Source organism: Oryzias latipes, chromosome 12, assembly GCF_053564925.1.
Source record: "Oryzias latipes strain Hd-rR chromosome 12, Olatipes_Hd-rR_3.1".
NCBI classification, from domain to species: domain Eukaryota; kingdom Metazoa; phylum Chordata; class Actinopteri; order Beloniformes; family Adrianichthyidae; genus Oryzias; species Oryzias latipes.
Window position 1 is genome coordinate 20363567 of NC_136248.1, and position 27210 is coordinate 20390776.

Below are 27210 nucleotides of genomic sequence, written 5' to 3' on the forward strand. Positions count from 1 at the left end.
TCAGCTCGTTTCCTTCCTCCCCTCTCTCCCTCAGTCTCATTTGTTCATTTGACTTGGATCAATAACTCGGGCAGCTGTGATGTCCAGTTGTGTTGTTGCTGAGTGCACGCCATCAGCTTTGTCGTCCTTATTGTAGGGGTTAAGATGCGTATGAGATTTCATGCAATCCCTACTGCAACAGAAGTAATGACCTGCCCTATCTGAGCTGGTGTATCTTTCCTGGTAGGGTGTGAATGTATGCATATATGTTCTGTTGTTCTTGTCTTAGTATTTGATCAAATCTTTCAACAAAAAAAAGATTTACCTGGTCGCCTCCTTAGGCTACCATTCTGGGACTGTCCCATTGGGAGGAGGCTCTGAGGAAGGCCCAAGATGTACTGGAGGGACTATGTCTCTTGGCTGGCCTGGGAGCAACTTGAGGTCCCCCCAGGAAAATTGGAAGAAGTGTTCTTTAGAAAGGGAATTATCTACTCTGAATGTTTCCCCCCATCCCACTTGAAATAAGCAGTGGAAAATAGCTAGATGGAATATTTTGCAAAAGCCCAGAAGTTTATCTAACTTTGGTTACGTTTTCAAAATTGCTTTCAAACCTACCATATAAAGTAAAACTGCTTGTTCCATTTTTTTTAAATTATTTAAAACTTCTTTTATTTTCAATTATAAATTAGTTGTAGGATGTATATGAAATCTTAAAAATGTTCAATTTACCCTTTTTATTTTGTGCATTTTCCAATTTAAACACATGATCAAAAGTCCAACATTAAATCAATTTTTTCTCTTTGGAACCCTATAGGTGACGTAAAATAACAGTTGCTGCTGTTGGTATAAGTCTGTGGTTTTAACTCTAGAAATTTAACTTGGAGTAAAACTTTCATTCTAGAAAATAAATCGATTTCTTGGTAAATCTTTTTTTTTTTTTTACCACTAAAGATAAAAGTTTTCTTAAAAAAAGAATCTTAGTTAAGAACATATCTAATGTTTAAAATATAAAGAGATCTTATTCTCCTTTCTTAAATTACTAATAAACTAATAATCTTTTAATCTTGCTTGGAAAGCTGCTTAAGCAGCTCTCCAATATAGTCCGTTTTTTAGTCCAGATGTCAAGCCACAGTTTGTGCATTATTGTGCTGGACAAAGAGATTTTACCTGGTGTCTTTCCTCCCTAAATTAGCTGTAGGTCAAGAGGGGATGTAACTGGGCACTAGAGACGTGCAGCAAATGAGCAGTAAGACCTGGATGTTGTGTTGAGCTGGCATAAAGCCCCTTATAATCTGACCTTGTTGCATTTCTGCATAATTATTTGCATGGCTTGGAAACAACTCAGCTTTTGCCATAGAGAATTGACAACACTTTGTTTGTTTAACTGTGTAGTTTTTCCGCCAGATAAAGCAAGGAAGGAATAGGCAAATAATCAACCAATGCTCAGAAAGAGAGAAAAGCATTTTGAAATACAAGCAGCATGTGCAATGCTACCAAGCAAACTATTTCAGTTTTTATGTCAGCCTGCAGCTCAGATTGAGACAGAGTCTCCATATTTAACATGGAAGAAACCAGTTATAAATACACAGTAATTGTAAAATAGATGACATCGTCGATTATCTTATATGTCAAAGAAATAAAATGTTCCCTTGTAGTTGAATAACATTTTTGATTATAACACTGTTTATGTTCACACTGATTTTTGTTATATGCCTTTGTTGTCCACATTTCTTTACTATCCTATAAACTTTATTAAATGTTTTACCTTTCTTAATATTATATCAGTTCACCAAGACACTTTAAAAAATAAAAGACCCAAAAATTGAATGTTCTAACCCATCTTTTTTGTCAAACATGATCTCTAATTTAGAAATTGCCTATTAGTGTTTGCACAAGAAAAGGATAACATGGTTGTCACTTTTTTACAATCGACATTTTTGTTTCCTTTAAGACTAATCTGATACAGTGAAGGAGTGTTGCATAACTGCAGTGAGTTTTGAGTTCTCACGCTTTGCTTTTGCCCACTTCTGGCTCCAGCAGTTCAGACCTGAAGGAACAAATGAAAGAAAAAGGCCTGTGTGTGTCTGGATTTGCAGGAACAGTAGCGGAGAACTATTTCTGTCATTCAGGATTTTTCTGTTTTCAAACTCAAGCAGGCTAAACTGACAAAGACCCTTTAGGTGTGTGAACACATAAACAGAAAAATAGGTAAAAAAAATTGTTGCTGAAATAGTTATAGGGGACATACTTATTGCCCCTAGAGCTTGAGGAACAACATAAATCAAATACTGATTTGTATTTTTGCTGCAGCTTTACATCCTCGTCTGTTACCTTAGATATCGTTTTTCAGCCAGGATGCTTCAAATAGCCACACAAATGTAAGTGCATTTACTTAGACATCATGTTTGAGCCAGTACATGATTTTACATCAGAATAAAGAGAAGGGCAAATTACCTTCTCGGTCGGCTTCCTCCTTGTGACAGCAAGCCACACATTTACTCAGCAGAGTGGAAACCATGTCGCTAAACACACCACTGGCACTGCAGACTTCATAGGGTAGTTAAGACGAAACACTGTGGACTTTTGAATTTAACAGATTGCAAATTTTTACAACCTCTAAACTGTTGGCACAATCTCCATCTCTTCTAGTTCTGTCTGTAAAAGGTCAAATTAACAACTTCTGGTGGATGACTTCTTTGTACTTCATACCTTAATATATTTTTTGAATTATATTGCGCTTGTTAATGTAAGTTAATGATTCTCTCCAAGATCCAGAAGGCTCCCAGTGATGAAGGGAATGAAGGGAATGAAGGGCAGCGGTGACAGTGAGGAGGAGAAACTAGAGTCTCAGAAAGAGTGTACAGATGAAGGGGAAATCTGGAATCAATTAGGTGACTGAGCCAAAGCTGCTTGCATACTTGTGGGGGTGAGTCAGGCAAGGAGGCAAGGAAATGGACCAGGTTTTGCATGTTGTGCCATAAATGTTCTCATATACGCAAAAACTCAAAAGAGACTAAAATTGTTTGAGATTTTTTGTTTGTTTGTTCTATTAATTTTAGTATTTCTTACTCCTAAAAAAATGACGCAGCTTGAAGTGGTGGAGTCAAGTTGCAGCCAGAAAAGCACCCCCTCTCCTCAGCTGAGGTCAAAGTGGAGGGTAAGAACGAATGGCTGGCAGAGATCCAGCCAATGTCAACACAGCAGCTCTCACTGATCCCTTTCACAACTTTTCCCCTTGTTTCTTCTCTGCTCCACATCCACTGCTCTCTGTTGTGTTTCGCCACTGGGGGTTATTTGCCTTGGAAAAGTGAATGAAGCAAAAACGGGAACTTTCTGATGGCTCCTATCTTGAAATCAATGTGTCTGTGGTCGGTTTACTCAACAGACATTTATAGACACACTCTTAACATGCAAAGAGTCAGCTTAGAGAAGAATGCAATTTATACTTCTGGCATTTCCTTTACTATACATATTTAAATTCGTGTTATTGTTACTAATAACTATTGTCGTGTGTTTCATTCCCAGTTCATGTCATTTGTAAATATATACTAACTCCTGCAGGAACTGTGCACGCAATGACACACAACATGCAAATCAGTAATAGAAAAAACTGATTTGCCCTGTTGATAATGCCTTACAAGAGATAACGCTAGAAAGGCAGAGACAAGTATGCAAAAAAAAAAAAAAAAACTGATAAAAAAACATGTATAGATGATGAAAGTGCACACATGCAATGCATATTAGCTTTGCACCTGTTCCACCGTATGTGATTCCCAAAAAGTACCTTTTTGGCAAAATGTCACAGTGACCCAAAAGTTGAGGCCAAAAGAAAAAAAATTGTTTACTTTTAAAAGGGCAGAAAATTCACCCAACTTTTGGAAAACACATAAGATCTAATTCCTTATCTGTTCCTTTAAAAAAAACTGTCATTTTTTATTTACCAAAACAATTTTTGGATGCCAGCATGTAGTTAGCATAATTTTTTCTACTTGTTACACTACTGTCTCAGCAATTATTAATTTTATTTTTCTTTTTCTGTCAATGAAATGTCATTAATTTGTTACTCTAATTGGGTCAGATATTGAGTGTGATTCCTGTGTTTCCCAATCAGCAGACATGTGCAACTTAAACATTTAGACTGCATAATAATTTAGTATCATTTAGGATCATTAGCTATTATGCCAGTATGAAAACCTGCTACAAAATGTTTCAACATATTTTGGTGCATCGGTTAAAGATGGATATCAAACAAAGAGGCAATTAAGAAAATGCTTCCTTGTGGAAAGCAAAAAGAAAAGATGATGTAAGAGAAAAATGCATTTACAGGGATAGCAGGAAATTCAAAATTGCTTTTTTCTGAGGCTGGAGGAAATAAAAAACATTGTGTTTATGTGTTGCTAAGAGTGCATGTACTGGCCTCTTGCCGACCCTGCCAATCACAAAACACAGAAAAACAGAGGAACCAACTGTGCACACAAAAACCAAAAGAATTATCCGACATCCTTACGTAATTTGACAGCCCCTAGTTGCTTGAAACCCACACGTGCTCATGCTCACAAAGCAACTCGACACACACATCTTTTGATGTCTGGGATGCTGCGGATGGATAGATGCTGAATGCTAAGTGCTTTCCCAGGGGTCACAGGAAAGTAAATAAATGAGCGGTGGTGTCTGAACAGTTTTGCACAAACCACCATAAAAACACATTTGTCGCTGTGTTCTATAAACGACCGTTTCTTTGGCAGCAGAACTTAAAAGAAAAGCTGAATTTTAATGAATCCAACGTAAGCATCAAATTCTCTTCTAAACCTCAGCAGCAAAAGTGACAATTTTGCCCATGAATTGTCATCTGGGATTTACACATGACATACAACAAACAGTCACTTTTGAAAAGAGCAATTCAACACTGAAATCCTTTCAAACATGTCACCTAACTAAACCTTTAACACAGTTGAAATGTATTTATCAATGGCTGATACAGTCACTGTCAGATGCTGTATTTCATTTGAATCTGAATTCACAGGGGGAAACTGTATTTCACTCTCAAAAGAAAGTGAGAACAACTTATTTTCACATCAGAATCAGAATCAGAATCCTTTTATTGTAATATACAGCTTTTACACTGACATACGAAATTTGTTCCAGTACAACCCGAACAAGATCAGACATACAACAAATACACACATTGGTGAAAAAAAAAAGTCATATCTCAACACGGTTGCTATTTTTGCTATAACAAGTTGCTATTTGTGTGACCGGCTTCAATAGTGCTGCAAAAAATTGGAATGTTAACTTCCAACTAAAAAAGAATGATTAAATCCCACAAACCCACAGATATAAGGAACACTGATCCAACAAACAAATCTGACTGAGTACATCAGTGTTTCAACTTTAAAGATCTTAAATAACTAGTAATAGTTATTTAATTAATAATATTTCCTCTTGCTTTTGCAGGAGAGGAGGAAAGGAGATGAGGAAAGACCCTCCAAAATATCTTAGTATTCCTGGATGACACTGAAAGTCACTTCTGAGAGACAGCACAAAACTCTGTGGGGGTTTGTGAAGTGAGAAGTTCTAAAGAACTGAAACTTCACTAGCTGTTCTTTATCTGAAAACGACAGTTTAGAGCCCCCTGAAAATCCTAATGTTTAGTTTGTGTTATGCGATGACCCGTTTGATGTATATTTACTTAGGGAACCTATGGTTGAGACGCTTGTCCTTGACGATCTTAATTAACATCAAGAATAATTTCACTTCCTTAAATTTTATAGCAATGAATATGTGTTGTGTACAGGGAATACATATGCATGCACTGTAATTTTTGCATATGATACTACATTCATTCATTCATTCATCTTCTTGACCGTTTATTCCCTTTCGGGGTCACGGGGTTGCCGGAGCCTATCCCGGCCACTTGGGCGTAGGCAAGGGATAACCTGGACTGGTCGCCAGTCTGTCGCAGGGTGGAATATCCTCAATCACACATCCATTCACTCTCACACTCACACCTATGATACTACATTACTCTCGAATTAAACTAAAAGAGCAGGTTATCATTAATCTCTTAAGTGTTTTTTTTATAGAGTGAAAAAGCTACCAGCGTAAAACAGAACCATTCCTGTGTGTTGACCCTCACATTAAGCCAAAGACACTTGAGCACCTCATTAGAAGTGAATGGGCCTCGAGGTGGGAGGCATGGCAGCTATTGAGAGGCTTAGCAGGACTCCACAGGGCTTCCTAACCGCCACTATAGGGAGAAGTGAGGGAGACGGAGCCAGTGTCAGCAGAGCCCCTCTCTCAAAGATATGGAGAGACCAATATCTTTACTCTCCTCCAAGGCGGACCCAGTGGCAGTTCATTAATGGCAGCACCTGTGGTGTCTCTGTTAGTCCCTGCCTGGCCCCGGGGGCCCTTCTGCATTTAGAGGACTCATTTTAATCAAGTTCTCTTTGGTAAGGCTTAGATCAATACTTAAATAGTCAACACAGAAAATATATCTCCTCAGACATCATTGCATCACTACCCATCATGCTCCCTTGTAGTTAGTTAGTTCAGTTGATAGTTATCAACCAACTGTGTTAAGTACAACAGGTTAAATTGCCAATTTGTATTCACCCCAAAGCAGCAGCTGGTTAATATGTGTGCCACCACGGCATGTAGCAATCAGACAAGTTAAACATACTGTAAATGTGTTCTACTATTTCAGATAATCAGGGGGTAATGTCCCCTATTTGCTTTATATTTGTGTAAAAGAGCAAAATGGTATATTGCCGCAAGCAATTTATCTCCTTTTAATAGTGTTTCTTTTAGTAAAATTGGAGGTTGCATGAGACATTTAAAAGTGCAATATATTATGTGTACTGTGAGCCTTTTATTTTACCTTAATGATATTTTGAATGTCTTTCATTTGTTCCAACAAACAGCAGAAGTTCCTCCTGGAGAAAAAGAGTCTGTTTCTTTAAAATCTACTTTTTTGTGCTACCTTTAAAAATGCCAAGGAAAAAAATCCATTTGGCCTCTCCATTCTCACAAAAAAGTTGATATATATAATAATATGTATATTTTTTATATTTACTGCAAGATAATTAAGTCAAAATGATGGCAAATGGTAAATGGTGTATACTTTTATAGCGCTTTTCTATCTTCCTCGAAGGCCCAAAGCGCTTAACAGTAATAGTCCCATTCACACACACATTCACACTCTGATGGCAGCTCCCCTGCTGAACACTGGCGCCAACCTTCCACCAACGGCAAGGTGGGGTTCAGTGTCTTACCCAAGGACACTTCGACATATGGGCAGGCAAGGCGGGAACTGGACCTGGAATCTTCCAATCAGAGGTCGACTGCCCTACTCCGCCCCTGGCTTAAGAGCAGGTATATTTCTGGACCCCTAAACCAATCCTTTTGTTTAAAAAAAAAACAACATAGGTTCGAACTAAATGATCATCTCCTGTTGCACCACATCAGTTTACACGCAGTAATGGAGTCACATCATTTATAGTTTGATGGCTTTATCCAATCATGAGTTGCAAAATTTGTAAAGACTTAATTTTAAAAACTTTTTCAATGAGAACGACTAAACAGTTAATTGAAAATAAGGGTTCTACTTTAAAATTATGAGACTTTTCAGAAACATTTAAGTCTGCAGCCTGAACATGGTTTGGCTTTTGTACAATTAGCAAAGAAGGTATGACAAATTAGTACTGGGTATTTTCATAAATATTGACCCTGTATCTGACATTGATTTTATTGTTATGTATTTCACATATGTAATACCGATGATGAAGATGTAGACAGACGCTTTATCCTACAAATCAAATGTAAAGAGAACACGAATCCTGGAACAACACATAATCGGATCACTTTTAGTAGCACATTTCCAGCCTCCTTTATGCTTTTTCCATCCCACATTACATCATTCTTTCATTGGTGAATTGTAGAAATAAAAAAATTACACCTACTTATCAATAAATCCAGTGAACTTAAAAAGAAGTTTCAAGCATGTAAAGTTAGCTGCTATAAAAGAGAGAAGTGAACTTGTAGTCATAATTCTGTCCTTGCTGGATATTTCATTGATACTTGAAAAAAATAACCTCAACTTTCTAACAAAAGCAATCAAATGTGGTTTAAACTTGCACAAAAAGGCTATATATAACAACTGTTGATACTGGTATCTCACAAAAAACCCAGATCCTCTCTATTCCTCATTTAGGTTCTTTTTTTCCCCCACAAACACACACACAAATGACACACAAAGCTCTCATTCTTTCGGTTTGTGACTTTTATTTCAAAACTGAAAGCTTGCAGGGGGAAAGGAGTCCACTCCCACCCCTTCACTCCCTGCAGCTGGGAGACTTCAGCCCTACCACCAATTCTTCCTCTCACACACACGTGCATGTGTGTAGACACACAAACGCGGCAGAGGTTCAGGAGGTCACGGTCCACACCCTGACAGCCCACAAGGGGAGGAGAGCAAGAGAAGAGGAGGGAAATCAGAGATTCTTCATCCTGCCCCACAAATTTGCAGGCAAGCAAACATGGCTGAGGCAATTTTTCCCCCCAGTCCTCGTTTCCAAGCTCATTTTCCCCTCTCCCCTTCTAAGTAACTGCCCTGTCTGTCAAGGAGAAATCTGCACGCTTTTTTCTTCCTCAAAAGGAGCACGATTTCCATCCTTGCAACTGTCCGTCCAGATCCAAAGAGTCCCGGCTGACTGATCCTTTCACACAGATGAGAGATGAGAGATGTGAACAGAAGGTGCCAAATGATCAATTTAGCAGGACTTGTTGTTTTTGCTGGCAATACAGCAAAAATTCAACAAACCAAGAAAAAGAAACATGTGCAGCACACCACACCAACAGCATATCTGACTGCCTAAAGAGAAATCGCAGATGTTCGTCCCTCCTTCAATAACAAACCACCTCTTTTCTTCTTTTTGAAGCATGAATTCCCCTCAAATACAAACACACACTCCCTTTCTTCCTCTTTCTCATTACATGTATCTCTGCCGTGTCCTTCCCCTCCCTTTGCTTTTTCCTACTTTTTTGTCTCCCTCCTCCCTTAAAAAACTACTCCAATGAAAATCTTGTTTTTGGTGTTTTAACATGTTCGTGTGACATTTTTCTCATGATAGAGGACATAAATCAAGAAAATTAAGATTATAATTGAGTAAAAAATTCTGAATATTTCTTTTTTTCAAATCATTGTGAATCATGAGCAGATGAAAAAAATGCTGTTGGAAAAAGCCTGTCGCTGTGAAGCAGTAGCTACAATTGGCAGGCCGCAAGCTCCTTGCTCCTCTCCATTCTGATGCATCCATTTGCAGACTATGTACGTTCTCCTTTTCTTCTTCTGAGCTGACATGTGGCTCAAAAATGTACAGCTGGATAACTCTAAAATTGCTCACCATTTTTGTTGAACTGGATGTATTAGGTAAAGTTTGTTAGGGGCTAGTAGGAGAGAGTATAAACATAGGGATGATGGGAAATGAGGGCTTACTCCACAGCAACAGTTCCGTCCACAAGTCAGAAGCGAATTTTTAATGAACCGCTGTCACTCTGCAGAAACTATGTCCTAGAAAATGACCGTTTTTTTTTTATTTGGCTAAAAACAGCATAATTGTAGTTAAAAGACCATTGGGAACACTTTTAAAGTAATGAATTTTCGTGTAATATCCAAACTTTGGAATATCATTCCATTTTTGCTCTCTGCACACGACTCACTTTTTTGACAGCCTGTGCCAGAAAAATGTAGTTAGATGCATAGGTCTTCTCTCAGCCTCCCAGTCTCTTTTGGTAAAACAGAATACCTTAAGGAGGTTCCTATAATATCCATAGGTCCCCTTCTTAAAACAAAGTCAGTCCCAACTGAGACATATGTTAGACGGTGACCTAATTTTGGGTTCAAGCAAATTTTGGGAGGCTAATTATTCATTCTGCACGTTTGTGTTTCCGCCGCTCCTATAAGCCAAACCCTGAAGGATTAAAGAGAAGGGGTAGGCCATGATTGGCAACCGTACACCCACACCTTTTATTTTCCAGGGAACTGAAAGTGCTTGCAGACATTCACCACCCTAACGTTACAGAGAGCGACCCCCAAAAAACAAGGAGGAAGGGGGAGAAAAAAGCACAACAAAGGATGAAAGGAGGAGAACTAGCAAGACGGGGGTGGGTGGGTGGGTGGGGGGGGGGGTATGATGAAGAGAGTCTTGGGAAAGGGGGGCATCAGAGGAAGGATAAATGCCCAGTCAAACTTGTTGACACAGAAAAGGAGCTATAGTTATAAATTATGGAGAAATTTTTAGCCTTTTCTTAATATTATCCAGACTAGATATATTATGAGACAAGATCTGCTTCTTTCTCTTGTATCATATTACAGAATGGGAAATCTTTGCAGCTAGTCTATTATGTACATTGGCAGCATTTATCACTGTACTTTTAAAACCACAACACACTCAAAGACATCTCTCACTTCCACCGACAGCCTTTACTAACTTTCTGCATCCATTAGTTTGCTCTAATTGATTCATGTTGACACTTTGCTGTTGATCTGTTGCTGTATTCTGCATTTCTACTTATTTCTGACAAGTCAAACCCTTAACCCTTAACCCTGCTCATCTTTTGATATATTTTAAAAGCCTTCCCAGAGGTCTTTTAGTCATTACTAATTGTTACTAAAACATAGTTTCTGCAGAGCAGCAGTGGTTAGACATCTGCCTCTGAGTTGTGGAAGGGAATGTTGGCGCTTAGTAAAAGCATAATCCATCTATTTGCACACTCTCCTGCCAGCTCACAGTCCTTCACAAACCCAACCTAACATTACAGGTGCAACAAAAAAGGCGAGAAATATTGGAGATATCCAGCCCACAGTTTTGAGCCAGATACCAGCTCAGACGAGGAAAACAAAGACACACATGGATCTAGTCATCTACAAGTGGATGTATCAGAATGGAGCAGAACAGAGAGCTAGTGGTCTGCCGACTGTAGCTTCTACTGTACAGCTACAAGCTTCCTTAGGGATTGATGGCATTTCCACAATGTGTACCATTCAGGGATTTTACACAGAGCAGCATCGTGGATGACTCTTCTCTTTAGCAGATCATTTTCCACTCTCTGGTAACATTTTGATTATTATAATTATCTAGTTCAGTAAAGAATCAGAGAATACAAAGCAACTGAAGGGAGGAGGAGACGGAACGATCATTACACCTGCTCTGCCATGAAAGTCTACAAACCGTTGTGAACCTGAGTGGGCTGTGTTTTTCTCAACCATCATTTAACAGATCGTCTAGTCACAGCTAAAAGAGGCAGCACTTGGGGATCACCCCTTTTGAATTCTGGCGGTGATAATCCGCAAAGCAAAGTGGTCACCAGTCGTTTAATAACAGACGCTGAGATGCACTTCAGCAAAACACTTGATCCGCCACTGTTTAAGAAAGCCGCAAGCAAAAGCTGCCCCACAGGATGCACCAGGGAGGTGGTTTTGTGGTTTTTAAAAATGTAATAAAAACATATTGCATTTACTGTTGCTTAATTTTTTCTCCAAAAAGACATTTGACGAGGTACGAGCATCATATGTGCCACCAGCGGATCAAACAGTTGGCCTCTCTCGTTAGAAAACATGGTAATCATTGTGTAGTGAACACAGATGCTCTTTCACAGTGGCATAAGCAGGATCTGTCTGACTGTAATCCTTTGTTATCAACGTTTTTAATGAATATTAGATGAAAATTAATTACATTGTTTTTTTATGTCATTTTGAGAACTTTGAGAGCAGTTGGAATTAGCATTTGTTATTCAGTGTTTTGCAAGCTGATAAAAACTCATAAGACAAATCTGCTAAATGCATAAAATAAATGGTAAACTGAAACTTCCTTGTGTTTTAGGGACATTTTACAAAAAAAATAAATTAATTTCATTCTTATTCCAAGAAAAATGTGAGCTAATAATAATGTTATAATAATAACCAAATAATAATAAAGATATTATGTATACGCTATTGATTAATAAACATATTACAAATAGAAAAAAATTGCACATAAAAAAAATTCAATTGTATATACAAATATAATACCAGAAAAAAAGAAAATGTTTGTTTTATCATCAATAAGGACAGAATCAACTGGGACAGCAAATATGTATCATTGTTTTCAATAATTTAGGATTAAAAATAAAATAAATAAACTGTTTTGTGCCAGTTGATCCCCTCTTTATTTTTTTTGGTGACACTAAAAACTTCTATGATGTCACAGCATCTGTTTCGTCTTGCCAAGTATGCCAGGTGCAGTCACTTCAAACTAATCAACACCTATCTACTGTTTGCATTACATGCATTACATGCAGTACATGCATACACACGAGACAATACTTCTTCAATCATCAATTACTGAGAAAATTATTAAATAAAAACTTTAGGCTGTTTTGAGTAAAATGTAAATCCAGCAGGGAAAAGCAAAGCTGCAAAAGTAAACAGGAAATTATGGCTGACACTTTAATATCTGAGGTTTCTTGCCAGCAGATCCACAGTAATAACCTGAATCTAACCTGTATTTCTGAAGCAGGTGGCAAGTGGTGAGGAGAGTTTGTCTCCACAGGCCAGATTATGAGTTCTCAGCCGGACGTGGACAGATGGAGGCAGAGGTTAGCCCTCCCTCCTGTGCTGCACAAACATGCATTTGGCAACTCCTTTTTCACTGGGCAATTACCTGACGACCTCTGGCAGCCCGCACACATGAACACGCACATACTTGACCAATTACTATCACACTGAAGGTATGATAACAGTCACCGTTGAGCTTCTCATAAAACCTGTGTGCATAGACAAGCCTGCAGGAGAATAAAATATGGCTGGCAGCTCAGTTTCTGGAGGGCACAGCTCCCAGGTGCAGCTTTCAAGCACAAAAGACAGTCAGATTCCGACACACCTAATATTTTTGGAGTCACCTTGTAAAACGTAGCGACTGAAGCAATGCCCAGTGAACACTCTTGCTTTCTGCTCAACTAGCTCATTAGTTTGTGGTTGTTTTTGCAAAAGAACTGCTCTAATCCATTTATTGGTCACATTTCTGTGTGCCATTGTGCTGATAATGGATGTGCATGGTTTATATTTAAGTATTTCTTTATACTAGTGACTATGAATGACAGCAGCTTTATGGAGGTGACATTTCAAAGCATAAAAGGTTAAAAGCTTTGCAGACGTTCAGTTCTTTAGCTGTGTTTACCTATTCCCTTCATTGAAATTCAATTCACTTTTAAACCAAACATGTACTTGGTATCAAACCTTTTGTTGGTGCAACATTTACGTCATGAAAAAGATGATTTTTGTGGAATTTCACTGCTTTAAAGCAATTTGAAAAGATAAACAGAACAACCCTTAGTTGAAGCTTTACTTAAAGTACAAAAAAATAATCTGATTGGAACATAATAAAAACCTCAGCTGCTTCATTTTGAATGATTATTTTTTTCAAAGCAAACAGATTAAATCACTAATACTTCCTGTTGCTCTGTGATTCACCCAGGCCACAAATTGTTTGGTGGCACAAAGGAGCACCCCCTGTAGTGTTCAAAGGTTCCAGCTTCAAGGTATCTGCTGAAAAATTCTTCATCTCTGTAAAGATGTTACTGTACAAATGAACAGAAAAATTTATATTTTTTCAGCAAGAACTCATGAGTTCTATCAGTTAAAGACATAATATTTAACTATGATGTGTGACTGGCTAAAAGTCTAGAACAATTAGCCTATTGCAAAAACACAGAAACATCTCGTTTTTTAAGAAAATTCTAAAGTCAACAACCCAAATCGGTTTCTGTTGCAACCCCAATTTTAATGTGTCTTTTTCCTCTACCATGTCATAGATCCAAATCTACGTGTGACTTTTACAAAACATCCGTGTGAAAATCATTCCACTGCAAGTAACAGGAAACACTGAGGTCACCACACTGAAAAGGGTTAAACAGCTGCAGATAACGGTACCTGCAGATTAAATAAAGGTTTCTGTTCAATGACCTGAAAGTGTTAGACTTGTCTCAAAAGTCAAATGTGTCCACACAAGGACTCGCACGGTCAAATATTTGGATGAAAGGATGAAGAACGTTGGCAGAATGCATTGGTGGATGTGATGTCAGTCTCACAGACAGCTCAGCAGAGATGAAGCTTTACCAGATTCTATCTCGTTTTTCCTGCTGTCAGATGAAGGAAGGCAGTCAGTTGTAAGTTATGTAAGCTAAAGACCAACCCTTTAACAGCATTAAAAATCTAACATTTGCTGACTCTTTTTTTTCTAACGGAAGAGACCCACTTTATATAAATATTTTGGTGAATCACAGGTTAAAGGAGACTACAAGCTTTTATATTAGTGGAGTTGGGATTTTTTTTTCTTCCTAAATGTTGCTTGAACATATTTTTTAAAGTACTTATAGTACAACTTTTCATTTTTTAACAATATTTTTGCAACTTAGCCACATTCTTGTCAAGTAAAACCACAATTTGCAACACAACTGATGCATATTTTCTCAAAACAAAAATAAAGCACAAGTCAAGCTTCAATAAACAAATATATTGTGTAGCATTTAATAATTTGAAGCCCTACAAAGTGATAGATATGTAAATCATTGCTTCTGATTTAAAAATGTTTAGCAAGAGAAGCTAAATAAAAATAAATGTACTCCCAATTGATACCATAATTGTTTTTAACTTATTTAATACAGCGATTTATGTATTTGTTTTTTGTTATAATGCCAAAAGTCTTTTAGTAAATCAACAAAATTTGAAAAGCTATAAACAACACTTGCCCTGAGATGCACGTGTCTATTTTATTTTTTTGTTCCAAAAAATTTAGTTTGAAAAGCAACCATTTGCATGTTTCCTTTGAAGGCTGACTGGGTTGTTATTTGGTCTCACTGTGGATGTTTTTGGTCGCTGTGATGTGGCTGCTGCCTGCGTGGGTGACTGCAGCCAGCTATGACTGAAGCCTTGTTTATACTGGACACGACTCAGACACAATCTTTTCGCCGTTCGTTTTAAAGGAAAGAAACACCTTGATATTAACTACATGTTGCGTTCATTCCTGCTATTTTGCAGCCATCAACCATCAACATAGACATTACAGTGAACTAAAGCTTTGCCTTAACTCTCTTCATTACAGCTTTAATATTTTTCTAGTGAGTCTGTTCTCACTTCAGTTCAGTTGACGTGTCAAAGCAGGAAAAGGTGTTAGTAATCACATTAATGATGGCTGCATTCCATTTAGGTGTGTCAAATCCTTTTAAGTGTTACCGGGGCGTTCAGTTATTGTAAAAGTTGTTTTATCAGTCATCCTTGTTGTAACCCTTGTGCTATCCTAGGCACTTTAACGTTGGGAGTTGGGTCATCTAGACCCACTAGACAGTGCTCTGAACCTTTTTTCTTCAATGATTTGTGATTCTCACTGGTGTCCATGGATTACATGAAATCTTTCCACCTTTATCCACCTTTGTCATGGTAGGGAGAACACGTCAAAGTAAGGGTGGGGTCATCTAAGATAGCACAAGGGTTAATATTTAGGGAATATTACATCAGTGGGAATTTTTTGTACAAAATTCATGACGCACAAGATATCTTGCTGAAAATCAAATGTTGCACTGCAATGAACACTGACAAAGGTTTACGATTTACACAGTTAATCAACTTTTATGCGGGAAATAGGTCAAAAAATGCACCAAAAGTTGTTGTCGCCAAGCAGTATAAACTTGGACAGATCACTGTAAAGTTAGCTTTAGAACTCATCAAGCAGTGGCCATCTATTGCGGTTGCTTTTTAAATGAAACCCTTGTGTTGTTTTTCCTTATTCTGTTGGTTTCAATTTTTGGCTCCATTTGAATTTTTCAAGGTCAACTGAGCAGAGGGGGAGGTTTTGACAATTGTATCCTTGCCCCCCCCCTCCCCCCCTCTTTTTTAACTTTGTTTAAATAAAACCATATCTATTCAAAGCAGTTTGTGAGCTATGACATCGCAACCAACAACTAGGCTAACTATCAATCTAAGGCCACATAACCACTAGGCATTTGACGTGTATTCTGGAACCTACATTTATTCCATGGTGTTCAAACTAGACAAGCAGAGACCTTCCAGTTCTTTTTCGTTTTCTACCGTTTACTAGCTCATGTCCACCATGTACATTTGAGGGAGAGTTGGTGCGAAATGTTGAAGCGCCAAACTTTCAAACGGTTGTCACTTCCATGATTTAAAGGAGACGTCATCCACATGTCGCTACCAAATCCGAGTCCCTGATTGGTCAAAGTTTGACCTGGTTGAACTTGCAACGTGCGTTCAATGGCCACGCGTTTTGTACGTAGTGCCTGAAAATGGTGGTAGAAACTTGCATTGATACACAAGAACACGGGAGCCCCAAACCCACATAGACGCCTTTACACTGGCTTTTCATACATGTGGCCGCTTAAACATGTGTTGCCGAGGACTATGTGAACGTAGCTTCTCAAAGCAGTGCAAAAATCTCGAGATTTGGGGAGGAAACTGAAATAGCTCATTTCATTGCTAGCATCCTTGTTGCAATGGTGGATATGGATTTATCTTTACTTGAAAAATGTTGTCAGGCTCGTCGCAGTGTCTGGTTTACCAAATAAACAAGCAACACTGAGTGGGTGAGTTTTAACCACATCACCACCAAATATGAGCCCCTGATTGGCCAAATTTCAACGAGGTTTAGCTGGAATGATATGGTGGAGCAGTGCACTCATGAAATGCCTTTTGTTCAATCAAATTACTTAATCAGAACTAACTGTTATACATATTTTAATTAACAAAGCCACTAATGCAATTTGTTTCTGCTGAGTCTATAATTACATAAAAGTATAGTTATAAAAATCTAATGTTCATAGGTCCAACAATGCTGAATAATCTTGTCACAATTCTTGTTTGATTATAAAATAATGATTACGTCCCTCTGTTTATTTTTTCTACTAACCGATACTATAAATTGAAGTGTGTACAATTTTTATGGCTTTTGAGATTTGTGTTGACATGGCAGTGACACTGCACTAAACTGCCAGTGTAGGTGACGCCTCTGTGAAATACTCATATGGTCCAGATTGTGTGCTTCATCATCACGTTAACCACCGTCTGTGTTTGCATTTGCATGCGTGTGTATCCTTATGACAGACTGCGTATGTGCTTGCGAACGTGCATTCATATTTATGACTCCTTGTCCAAAATATGTCACTTTCTCTCCGGCTGTGCTGGCGACCCGCTGATGACTCAGCCCATTCAGCACAATTACTGTCCCGTTTCTACTCAGACTCTCCTCAGCTCCACACGGATGCTTTAATATGCCGCATGCATACATTACTGGCCAGTAACACCTGCTTTTTATACAGGCTCAATCAAAGCTCATCACAAGACCAAATAAGAAAATGTAAAAAATGCTGCAGTGACAAGACAAGATAAAACTAATGGTTCAGACTACAAGCCACTACTGCTTTAGTAAAAAAACATTTAAATACGTTTAAATATCTATTACAAAAGAAAGCACATTAGTTAGTACACATTTTTTTTGTTTTAAAATAACGAACAATTGTAAGTGACAGCTCCTTTTTTCTTCTGTAGACTTAAATCTGTGGTTCTTGGTTTGAGACTTCACTTGTTGCCTGTCTTTTCTTATATTCTTTATCTTGCCGTGCTGTCAATCTTAAGAGGCTGCAGGGATCACAACTGTAAATGCTATTGGCTCATCATCTCAAAGCCATAATTAAACAAAGCCCAAAAATCTTTGGTTAGTCATCATCTGGTTGCTTGAGTCTTTCCTCTGCTTTATGAACCCCCCCCCTGTACAGATTCAGGTCATATAATGTGTGTTCTGTAATCATTTTAGAGTTAGATTTGTAGTATCGCTCACTATTTTTTGTTTTGCTGCAGGATCATAGGCCAACAGACTGAGGCAATCTAGCCAAGAAAAATAGACTCCTTAGTGAGTTACTGGACCGCTCAGTGGGAAATGTCACTCACGTTGGGAGCAGTCTCCTCCTGATGCAGCAGAGGAGCGAATGATTTGTGAGAGCCTGCCACTTAATTTAGGGCATTCCTAAACCTCTTAAAGACCCACTCCCATGAAAATTGTGTTTTTGGTGTTTTTAACATGTTCTTGTGGAATTTTTCTCAGTATGGAGAAAATAAATAAATAAAATTAAACTTGAAGTTGGATTTCTGAGTATTTCTTTATTCAAATGGTTATAAATGAAGAGAAAAAAAGCAGTTTGAAAAAGCTTGTAGGGGTGACGTAGGACTAACATCAGCAAGCCTCAATCTCCGCTCCATTCTGATGCATCCACTTGCAGACAAATACATTGTTATGCATTACATGCAGTCCTGCTGCAGCCACAGGCTAAGCTGCCGAGATCCCGAGACTCCGAAACTAGGTAGGTTCACGCGACAACCCGTTATTTTCTATAGGAAGTACTAGTAAACAAACCCTTATTCCTCCGTGATTTTGGATCATAATCACAAAACTTATTTTTCTGTGTGGCTTATCTTCACACACTAGGGACGCGGAAATGACTTAAAGTTTACACCATGGTGAAAACATAGCGAGTACAGCGGAAAATATGTTTTCTTTTGAAAAAGTACCAGATGCACTTTGCACTCGCTCACATGATTTCCGGTTTAAGTCGTTTTATTTGCATCAGCTTCACAGAAAAGTGTTCCAGCTCGCTCCGGAAAGTTTGAAGCCAACCAAAAAGATTTGAAGCGCCGGAGAGGCCGGCCCAGACTGGATGTCGTGTGAGTGCTTTCGCAGTTTTCAAGTTACGTAAAGACTCTGGTACCGGACTGGATCCAGCATTAAGCCCAGGGCAATGATCTAATGCTGCTCTGTAGAAACTATGTCCAAGAAAATGACACAGGTTTTTAGATTTTAGCTAAAAACGGCATAATCATAATTACCAGTAAAAGACCACTGGGAACGCTTTAAAAATAGACAAAAGGATGATTGGGGTGGAACTTTAAAAGAAAACAAATTAGCTTAATAATAGTACAAACACAAACAAGTTTGTACTTTTTTTAAACTAATTGGTAAATAAATTAATCTCTTTTTCAAAACTCACTATTTCCAAATCGTGAACAAGAAACTGGGATACTTATTCTTTCTCCTCTGAAACTAATTCATCATCAACCTAAAGAGGACAATCCACCTTCTTCTGACTAATGACTTTGTCCTCATGTTTCTTGTTCTTTACAGTAAACCATTTTTTTTTTCAGATCATTATGGCACTAAGCACAAACACCTTTAAAAAATCAACAGGCAGAAGGCAGTCGGCAGATATTCCCACTGAAAACCATTATAGTGCTTTAATTATGACTGCATGTTTCAAAACCTGTCTTTACTCACAAAGCGACAGCTGTTTTCTGGTTTATCAAATGTGTTTAACTTACAGGGCTCTTTCTGAAGCACAGAGTATCTCCACTGTTGAAATCGACGCACATCATTCGTCATCTATTAGCAGCAAGTCAGCTATTTGTTCTAAGTAATTTCTCAGCATAGCCACTCCAAAAGAAGTTTTTTTTCTCTTCTTTACAGAAAACAATAAAAAAGTCATTGATGCAGCATCCCATAAATCCCACTCACCAGTGCAGTGCAGAACACAGACAACGAAACAGCAATTTGGCACACATCTCAGAAGATTGTTATGGTTCTCTGAAGAAAATACATTTTCATGAAGTTTAGTAGTTAAATTGTATCGATCCATCTTTCACCTCATTTCATTGGGCTGTGTATGTGTTTATCATAATCCATCAGCTTCTTAAAAACAAACAAGGTGACCTTTTCTAGTGCGCTAAGATAATTTGACATTCTTTAGCAGGCACGTTGCCAAAAAATGACAAACTTTTCCCGTGTTTTTTTTTTTCTCATAAGGAATTTTAAATCAAAATTTTAATGATAATATTTTTATTTTTTTTAAAAGCTCCCTCATTCAGAATCAGGCACCCTTTTAAGCATTTGTACCTCGATTGCAATCCTCTAAATTTAACTTATTTACACTTCATATCTGAAAAATACAAAAAAATATAAAAATGACCCATGATTTCATTAAACTTTAGACAAAGTCAAAGATCTCTTATTCATCTTGTCATTAAATCAGCTTTATATTTATGAACTACAAAAAAAAACAGACTGTTGCAATTTTTTCTTTGCTAAAACCTTTGGCAAAATCATATTCAAAGCTTTCTTTTGTGAAACTTTCTGGCACAAATTTGACATAAAAATATTTAAAAACCTATTTCTGGCTGGATATTCACGTCTGCTGTCACAGGGTTCTTCAGTATTTCCAAACAGTTTTTATTATGACCAGAACACTTTATTTTAAGATGATATCATTTTATATACACTCAAACTCATAAATACTAAGACCAGCCGTAATAAATGCTTGCAACTCCAGAGGTGAAGTGAATTAGATCAATGCTAAAGATAGTGGTTTTTCTTCAATGACACAATTTTAAATCTGCCGGTTTTTGCACTGCAAAAACTGTGTGACAGGAGTCAAACCAACACAATTAAGCTGTCTTGTCAACAATCTGATAACTATAATTGTTCTTTTAAACAGACAGCTCTGCGAGAACAAAGACGTCCAATGCAATACCCTTAGAGAATTGCTTCCAAGATGTGGATTAGCAAGAAAATGTAAGACATAAATTCTGTTTTAATACAATTCATGTCAAATCTGGATGTAGTACATTATTTGTTTCCAGCAGCTTCTTTTGGCATGCTGTTTATTTCGGGCCTTGCTGCTCTCCCCCTGTTTTACATACAGGAGCAAATGTCTATAAAAACACATTTTAAAACACGAATCTCATTTATTGTGGGGGACCCAGACTAAAAAATCCTAATCTTAGTTTCTAATCCAGTCTTGTGTGCATTTCTTCTAGAAAAATAGAAGACTGTTTGTGCAAACAGCTTTAAAGCAATAAACTATGGAAACTTGTACTCTTGCCAGCTTCTCCAAATTATATGAGTCCTAAATGTAATTTATTGAGGGTAATACACAATGGAGCATGGAGCTATCTCATAAATGCAGGCTTTTAAGTAGCTGAACTATCATTTCAAATTGGCTGTGTTGGTTTAGATGAAAGCACCCTTGTGTTTAATTGAGACCTTCGCAAAGATGGCACGCAGATTCAAAAAGACTTCAAAACTACAGATAATACTGTCAAAGCAAACTGTTTTTGCTGCTGCATGTCTAGCATTTTGGAAATGTTTTTCCTTTAACTGATGAAATACAGAACAATTCTAGGCCAAAATCCCCATCAGTTCATATTTTTCCTCAAATCTCTAGGGTAGTTATTTGGATTTAAACTGACTGTTAAAGCTGCGAGGGTGAAATTTCGGAGAGAATTTCTACGTGCCAGTACAGTTCAAAACCATCTGTCCAAAAGCCTGTAAAACCAAGAAAAATGTTGCAGTGCATGTCTGCCTTTGTATGAACAACAGAGACAGCAGCTCGTGGTTTGCCTTTAAAAAAAATGCGCATCACCTCATGCATCAAGTCAATATATAGTGCAAACAATGGCAAGGTCAATTGCAGCAGGGATGAGAACAGCAAGGAGCAAAGAGACGAATGATGGAGAAATCCCAGGGAGAACAAATGATCACACGTGAGAGGAGAAAAAAAAGCCACGAGGGAGACAGAGATAAATGGAACTGCAGGACAGAGAATGCTAACATGGCAATAAACACGAAGGTGTATATTTTTTTGTATCGCCTGCGTCACGTCTGATTACAAAACTAGCTTTCTAATTAGCACTATCAAAATCCTCGTCAATCACAGACCTATTCGCCACAGGAAACAGCAGTGAATACATGAGAGTTTGGAGATTTTACAAGTTAGTAAGTCTTGTCATTGCACAGCAATGCGGCTTGGCTTTGTGCACACATGTGTGCAGCCATCTGTTATGTTGCAGAGAAATCCTCCTCAAGAGCCCCTCCATGCAAACACATGCTCTTCATAAATGAGGATGGGAGCTATGAAGTAACATTTGAGGCCCTTAGCTACAAACACAATTTACGGGGTTAAAAGTCTAATTTTCTAATCTGCTGTTGCAAAAACCACATTATTATTATTATTTTTAAATCCTTTGTGTATTAGAGGCCATTAATAGATGACACCAGCCTCTTTGATTCATTTGTGTTAATCAACATTTACAAAACAAGTATACAACACAATAAAATCTGATGCTGATTGGATTAAAACAGTCTGCTAAAAATGTGCTTCTTTGATATTAAATAAAAGAAATCCATTCGTTTTTTCATTTAAATTTGCAACAGACATGGTGATCCGAATAAAGGAAATCAGGATCAATCAGACTGAAGTTAACCTTGTCTGCAATTTGCTGGCATTGTGGCATTTTTTGAATGCAAATCTGAATTTAAACCACAAAGAAAAGATGGAGAAAGAAAATCTGAGTATTTCAAATAAAAAATGCATGCAAAAATAAAATTTGTTTCTAGTTGTTGTTGTTTTCAATTATAACTATGCCTTTTTTTGGCAAAATCTAAAAACCTGTTGTCTTCTAAATGGTTTCATCAAAAATTCGACTCTGAGTTGTGGGTGGGACAGTTGGTGCGAAGCCCCTCACAACCCTAACTTAACATTACCAGTGCAATTAAAATGGTGAGCAATATTGGAGGTATCCAGCCGTATTGCTTTGAGCCAGATGCCAGCTCAGACGAGGAAATCAAAGACATACATAGATCTAGTCATCTGCAAGTAGAATGGTAGTGGAGCAAGGAGCTTTTAGCCTGCTGAATGTAGCACCTACGTCTCTGCTACAGACTTTTTATGATTACCTTTTTGCATGTGCTCCTGATTCACATCAATTTGAAGAAAGAAATACTCAAAAAATGCAATTTAAAAGTTAATTTTCTACATACATTTCTGCCATCAAGAGAAAAATGCCACAAGAACATGTTAAAAAGAACTAAAACATGATTGACAGTGGAGTGGGTCTTTAAATACTGACATTTTCTGACTTTCATTGATCAGATAGAAGCAAATACTTTGGTGTTCAATTTATTGGCCACACACTCAAAAAGGAAACTGTCATGGAGATTTGAATTAGTGCTTTACGTGTTGAAAGAGCTGATAGGAAACATGAATGAGCAGTAGATTTGCTTGTTTTGTGTGTTTTTCTCAGTGCATGTGTTAAACCGAGAGATAAATATTGATTCACTGATTACATCTTCATGATCCGAGCTGTTAAATACACAAACAAAGACACGGGTCTGAAAATAGCGACAGAGAAGAAGCAGCTAGGAATCGATATCCATAAAAATGGAGCCAAATTGATCTGATCTGGTTTACTTCACATCAGACCATAACTGCAAAAACAGTTGTGTTCAATATTTTTGGCTGCTCTTAGCTGCATTTTAAGTGGTCAAATATTACATTCTCGCTTTGTGGCTCCAAAGATTAAAATTTTAGATCTAATAGCCTAATTGTTGCCATGGCTCTCATGAACCTGTGGGGATTTTCTAAAATCAGTGAGTGCGACAAAGAAGGGCAAACGCTCGAATTTAATGCAAATATAACTTCAGGATTCACATCTATGCAGCTCAAAAGTCTCTAGGAACATTTGACAAACACTTACTGCAGCACCGTAGAGGCCTTTTCACATCAGCTTAAGTAGGTGACTGAAGACTGAAACTCTCAAACCAATTGTTTTTTTTCTTTGTTTTTTTCCCCCCTGACTGTTGTTCTGCAAAACCAAACCCATTAACATCCCTCTCCTGTTTCCTCCTCTCCCCTGTCTTCCTGAGGCTTAGTCAATATGTTGGACCTTCACACACGTGCGCAGGGAGATAATGCAAATGTCTCTATAAATAGGGACAATATTGCTGACAGTGGCACTCTCTCAAGTGAGATATCCCGTGAAATTTTCAGCGCACACAGCCACTAAATATAAGCAAGAAAAATCGACTTGATTTCTCTGTGCTTCATCATAACTTCTGAAAAGGCGTACAAATTGCTTGAGATGCAAAACAAACATATTCCAGATGGAAACTTACATGCCTCCAATGAGTTTAACTCCTCTAAATGGCCTGAATATTGAATTCGACTGCATGTTCACCACTGCATTTTAGAATAAATGCACAATTTCTGCAAAATCTCAAATCCATTTGGCACGTGCAGATTATATTTAATACATATTTCTGAAATTTTTTCCTCACGAAAATCCTCTGTGGCTCTGTGCCATGTAATAGTTCTGTTATGATCTACTAAATCATAATATAGAAATGCCATTAAAATCATGTAGTATGTAGAACCAAAGTTCAAAAGTACAATGGAGGCAGAGGTAAGGATCAATGGGATAAAAAAGCAAAGATTCAGAAAGATCCAGGGGCGAGGCGAACATAATCCTTAATCTGGCTTACCTTCCAGCTCATGATGAATGACATCAGAGAGGTTGGGCTCTTCTCCCCACCAGAAGATCCACAACTCCTTGGCGTCAGGCTTGATTTTGCGTCGCCACACGCACAGCAGGTTGGCATGCACGCAGCGCATGAAGCTGCGCAGGACCGGGTCGTCCTGGGCCGGGGCCGAGATCAAAGGACCGAATTCCCCCCCACTGCGGAAGCTGTAGCAACGCCATTTAATGCCAGTCAACTCCGCCTGCAAGAGAGGCGTTATGGTTAATGTATGGAGGCAGTGAATATTTTAACCAATAAACAACTTAAAAGGAATCATTTTGTAATGTTGTCAGACAAGTGTAAAGCCTGTGCAGAACAGGGTGATCACTGTTGTGTGTATAGTGTGTGTGTTTGTGTTACTGCAATGAACAGAAAATTCCCCAAGTGAGCCTGAGGAGAAAACACACGCATACACAAAGGGAGAAAAAAAGTCCATGCTTTAAGAAGAATAAGTGAGCTTTTGTAAAAACATGGAAACTTATCCAGCGTGTTTCAAACAGTTTCCTCTGAATCTGCATTCAAAAAAAGCTTTTAGCTACAAAGACAAATGCTGTTCAGGATCACTTGTAGAAAAACTTGCTAAACTTGCTTCACCATTAAAATGAGCAGTGAACTCTCAGAAAAACTAGATAAAAGAGTCAAAGCTAGCATTTAATCTTTTATTCGTTCTAGATTTGGACACAGCTTTAAGTCTCAGGACACAGCTGGTCTTCACACACCAAAGTGGGGCCTCTTTTAGGTGCTCTGCGACATGGCAGCTAAAGGGGGGCCCCACTTCAGGGAGGGGCTGGGGGCAGCGGTGGCGCCTTAAGAGAGGGTTTGAGGACATTTTGCAATTGTCACCACAAAATGTGCCGGTGCGAGTGGGCAACAGTGAGGCCAAAGGAACAGGAAGCAGCAGAAAACGACTAACAGGCAAAACTTTAAGACTGAAAGACAGAAAAGCACTTTCTGGTTAAATGTGCAAATGTCACAAATATAATCTTGCAGCTTGATCACTCCATACATATTTCAGTAGCTGTTAAATCAGTAAAAATTCTCAACATCAATGTGACTTTCCCCAGGAAACTAAATTGACTAACAGTAATTGAGTGGGAAAACAAATGAGCTTAATCATTATTATGAGATTGCAAGGAAGAATCCTATATGCGATGTAAGATGTCAGCAGACATTAGAATTTAAAATGAATGTGAAACTCTTGCAGTTTAGCAGATGTTCACCTGATAAGGTGCAACAACTGCAATGATCCTTTTTACACGTCGTAGCCAGAGGAACTTAAATGAAACAGCCGCTGTGCATTAATCTATTATGAGATTGTGGTGTGAAGTATGGCTTTCACAAGGCACTTACATATTGTGTTTCACATGAAAGAGCCTGTCGGACAATGCCGATTTAATCAATGACGGCGCTATATTTTGGTCCTCTTCCTGTTTAGCGCAGGCTATGATTGTTTAATGTCTCCCCGTTGTGCTGTCACAAACGTCTCGACACGACACTGCTCCAATGGAGCGTCATTTGAGAAATCTGCTAAAGAGCGACAGCAAGACATTAAAGGCAACCTTGGAAGAAATGCATGAATGAAATACAACAGCAGCCTTGAAAACGAGTGAGGGGAAAAGTGCTGGGGTCAATGTTTGGACGGCGGCCCAGCAGCAGACATCCTAGTATCCACTTAGTCTCATGAAATGATGTTTAGATGAAGAAGTATTTATGTTGCTTTTTGCAGCCTTTTTTTTTTTTTTTTTTTTAGAAACAGTCATCAGATAAATCAAAAAAACATCCCTGTGATGCTCATGCTTTGGAAACTTTTCTAATTGTGTTTATTTGTTTCTTTATATTTGCATTTGTGCATAGATGAGCCGGGTGCACAAAGGCATTGTTGAGCAGGAAAGAGATTTGGCAGAAGGAGGAGGAGAAAGAAGAGGAGGATGGGGAGGGAGGGGGGTGGGGGTCAGCGCGCTGAACTGCCCTCCTCCTCCACTCCGCTGTGTTTAGCCAGCTGTGAGGGTCGCGTTGGGCATCCGAGACTGCGAACACTGACCCATTTTAACACAGAGACAGGTAAAAAAAAAAAAATATATATATATATATATATATATATATATATATATATATATATATATAGGATGTCTTTTCTTTAAAAGGATTTTTAAAAAAGCAGTTCCACAGGTTTGACGGCCAAAGCTGCTTGTGTAAATTCTTAGCTTGCTATTTTTAAGAGATTACCTTAAAAAAGACATATGTAGGAGTGGATCTGCGTACGCAGTCAAAGCTTATGTTCTAATCAACAGATCCACATTGCCCTTTTTCCCAAGACTTCACAGCATGGAAAGCAGCATCTTAAAAGTGAGCGCACACTGAGGTATGCAGACGACACCCACGAGCATCCAAACTGCAGAATGCACCCATAATTACAAGCATGTCCCTCCCGTAATGACAGCGTGTGTAATGGGAGATATAAACATTGGCGCTGTGATAAGCCAAGCCCTAAAATTAGCCGTGACAAGGTCAAGGATGCTGTTTGTCCCAAAGCAAAGAGGAAGACATCTGCTTGCACTGCCTCGTCACTCCCAGTCAATGTCAAAAGTTCCTTCAGTGTTTGCCACAGCTGTCTGCCGCTGCTGAATATGGAGCGACGAAGAGGAGAAGCAAGATGTCAGAAAATATATTCACAGTGAAGGCTTCCAGTAGTGTTATGAAGTAAAACATGCTCTGTCTCTCGTGAACGGAATGATAAATAGGCCCCTCCAGACATGTTTAAGACAGAAAAATGCTCAGCTTGGAA

At 38.3% G+C, this 27210-nt stretch overlaps 1 protein-coding gene across 3 annotated transcripts in view; it reads right to left on the bottom strand.

The window, feature by feature from the left end:
- LOC101155045 (mediator complex subunit 13L) overlaps positions 1-27210 on the bottom strand; it is a 73142-nt gene that overhangs the window by 30409 nt on the left and 15523 nt on the right. For all 3 annotated transcript variants that reach the window (XM_023960552.2, XM_023960551.2, XM_078956286.1), the window contains one exon: positions 24390-24627. In XM_023960552.2, coding sequence (XP_023816320.1) covers positions 24390-24627 — 238 coding nt within the window. The remainder of the gene's footprint in view (positions 1-24389; positions 24628-27210) is intronic.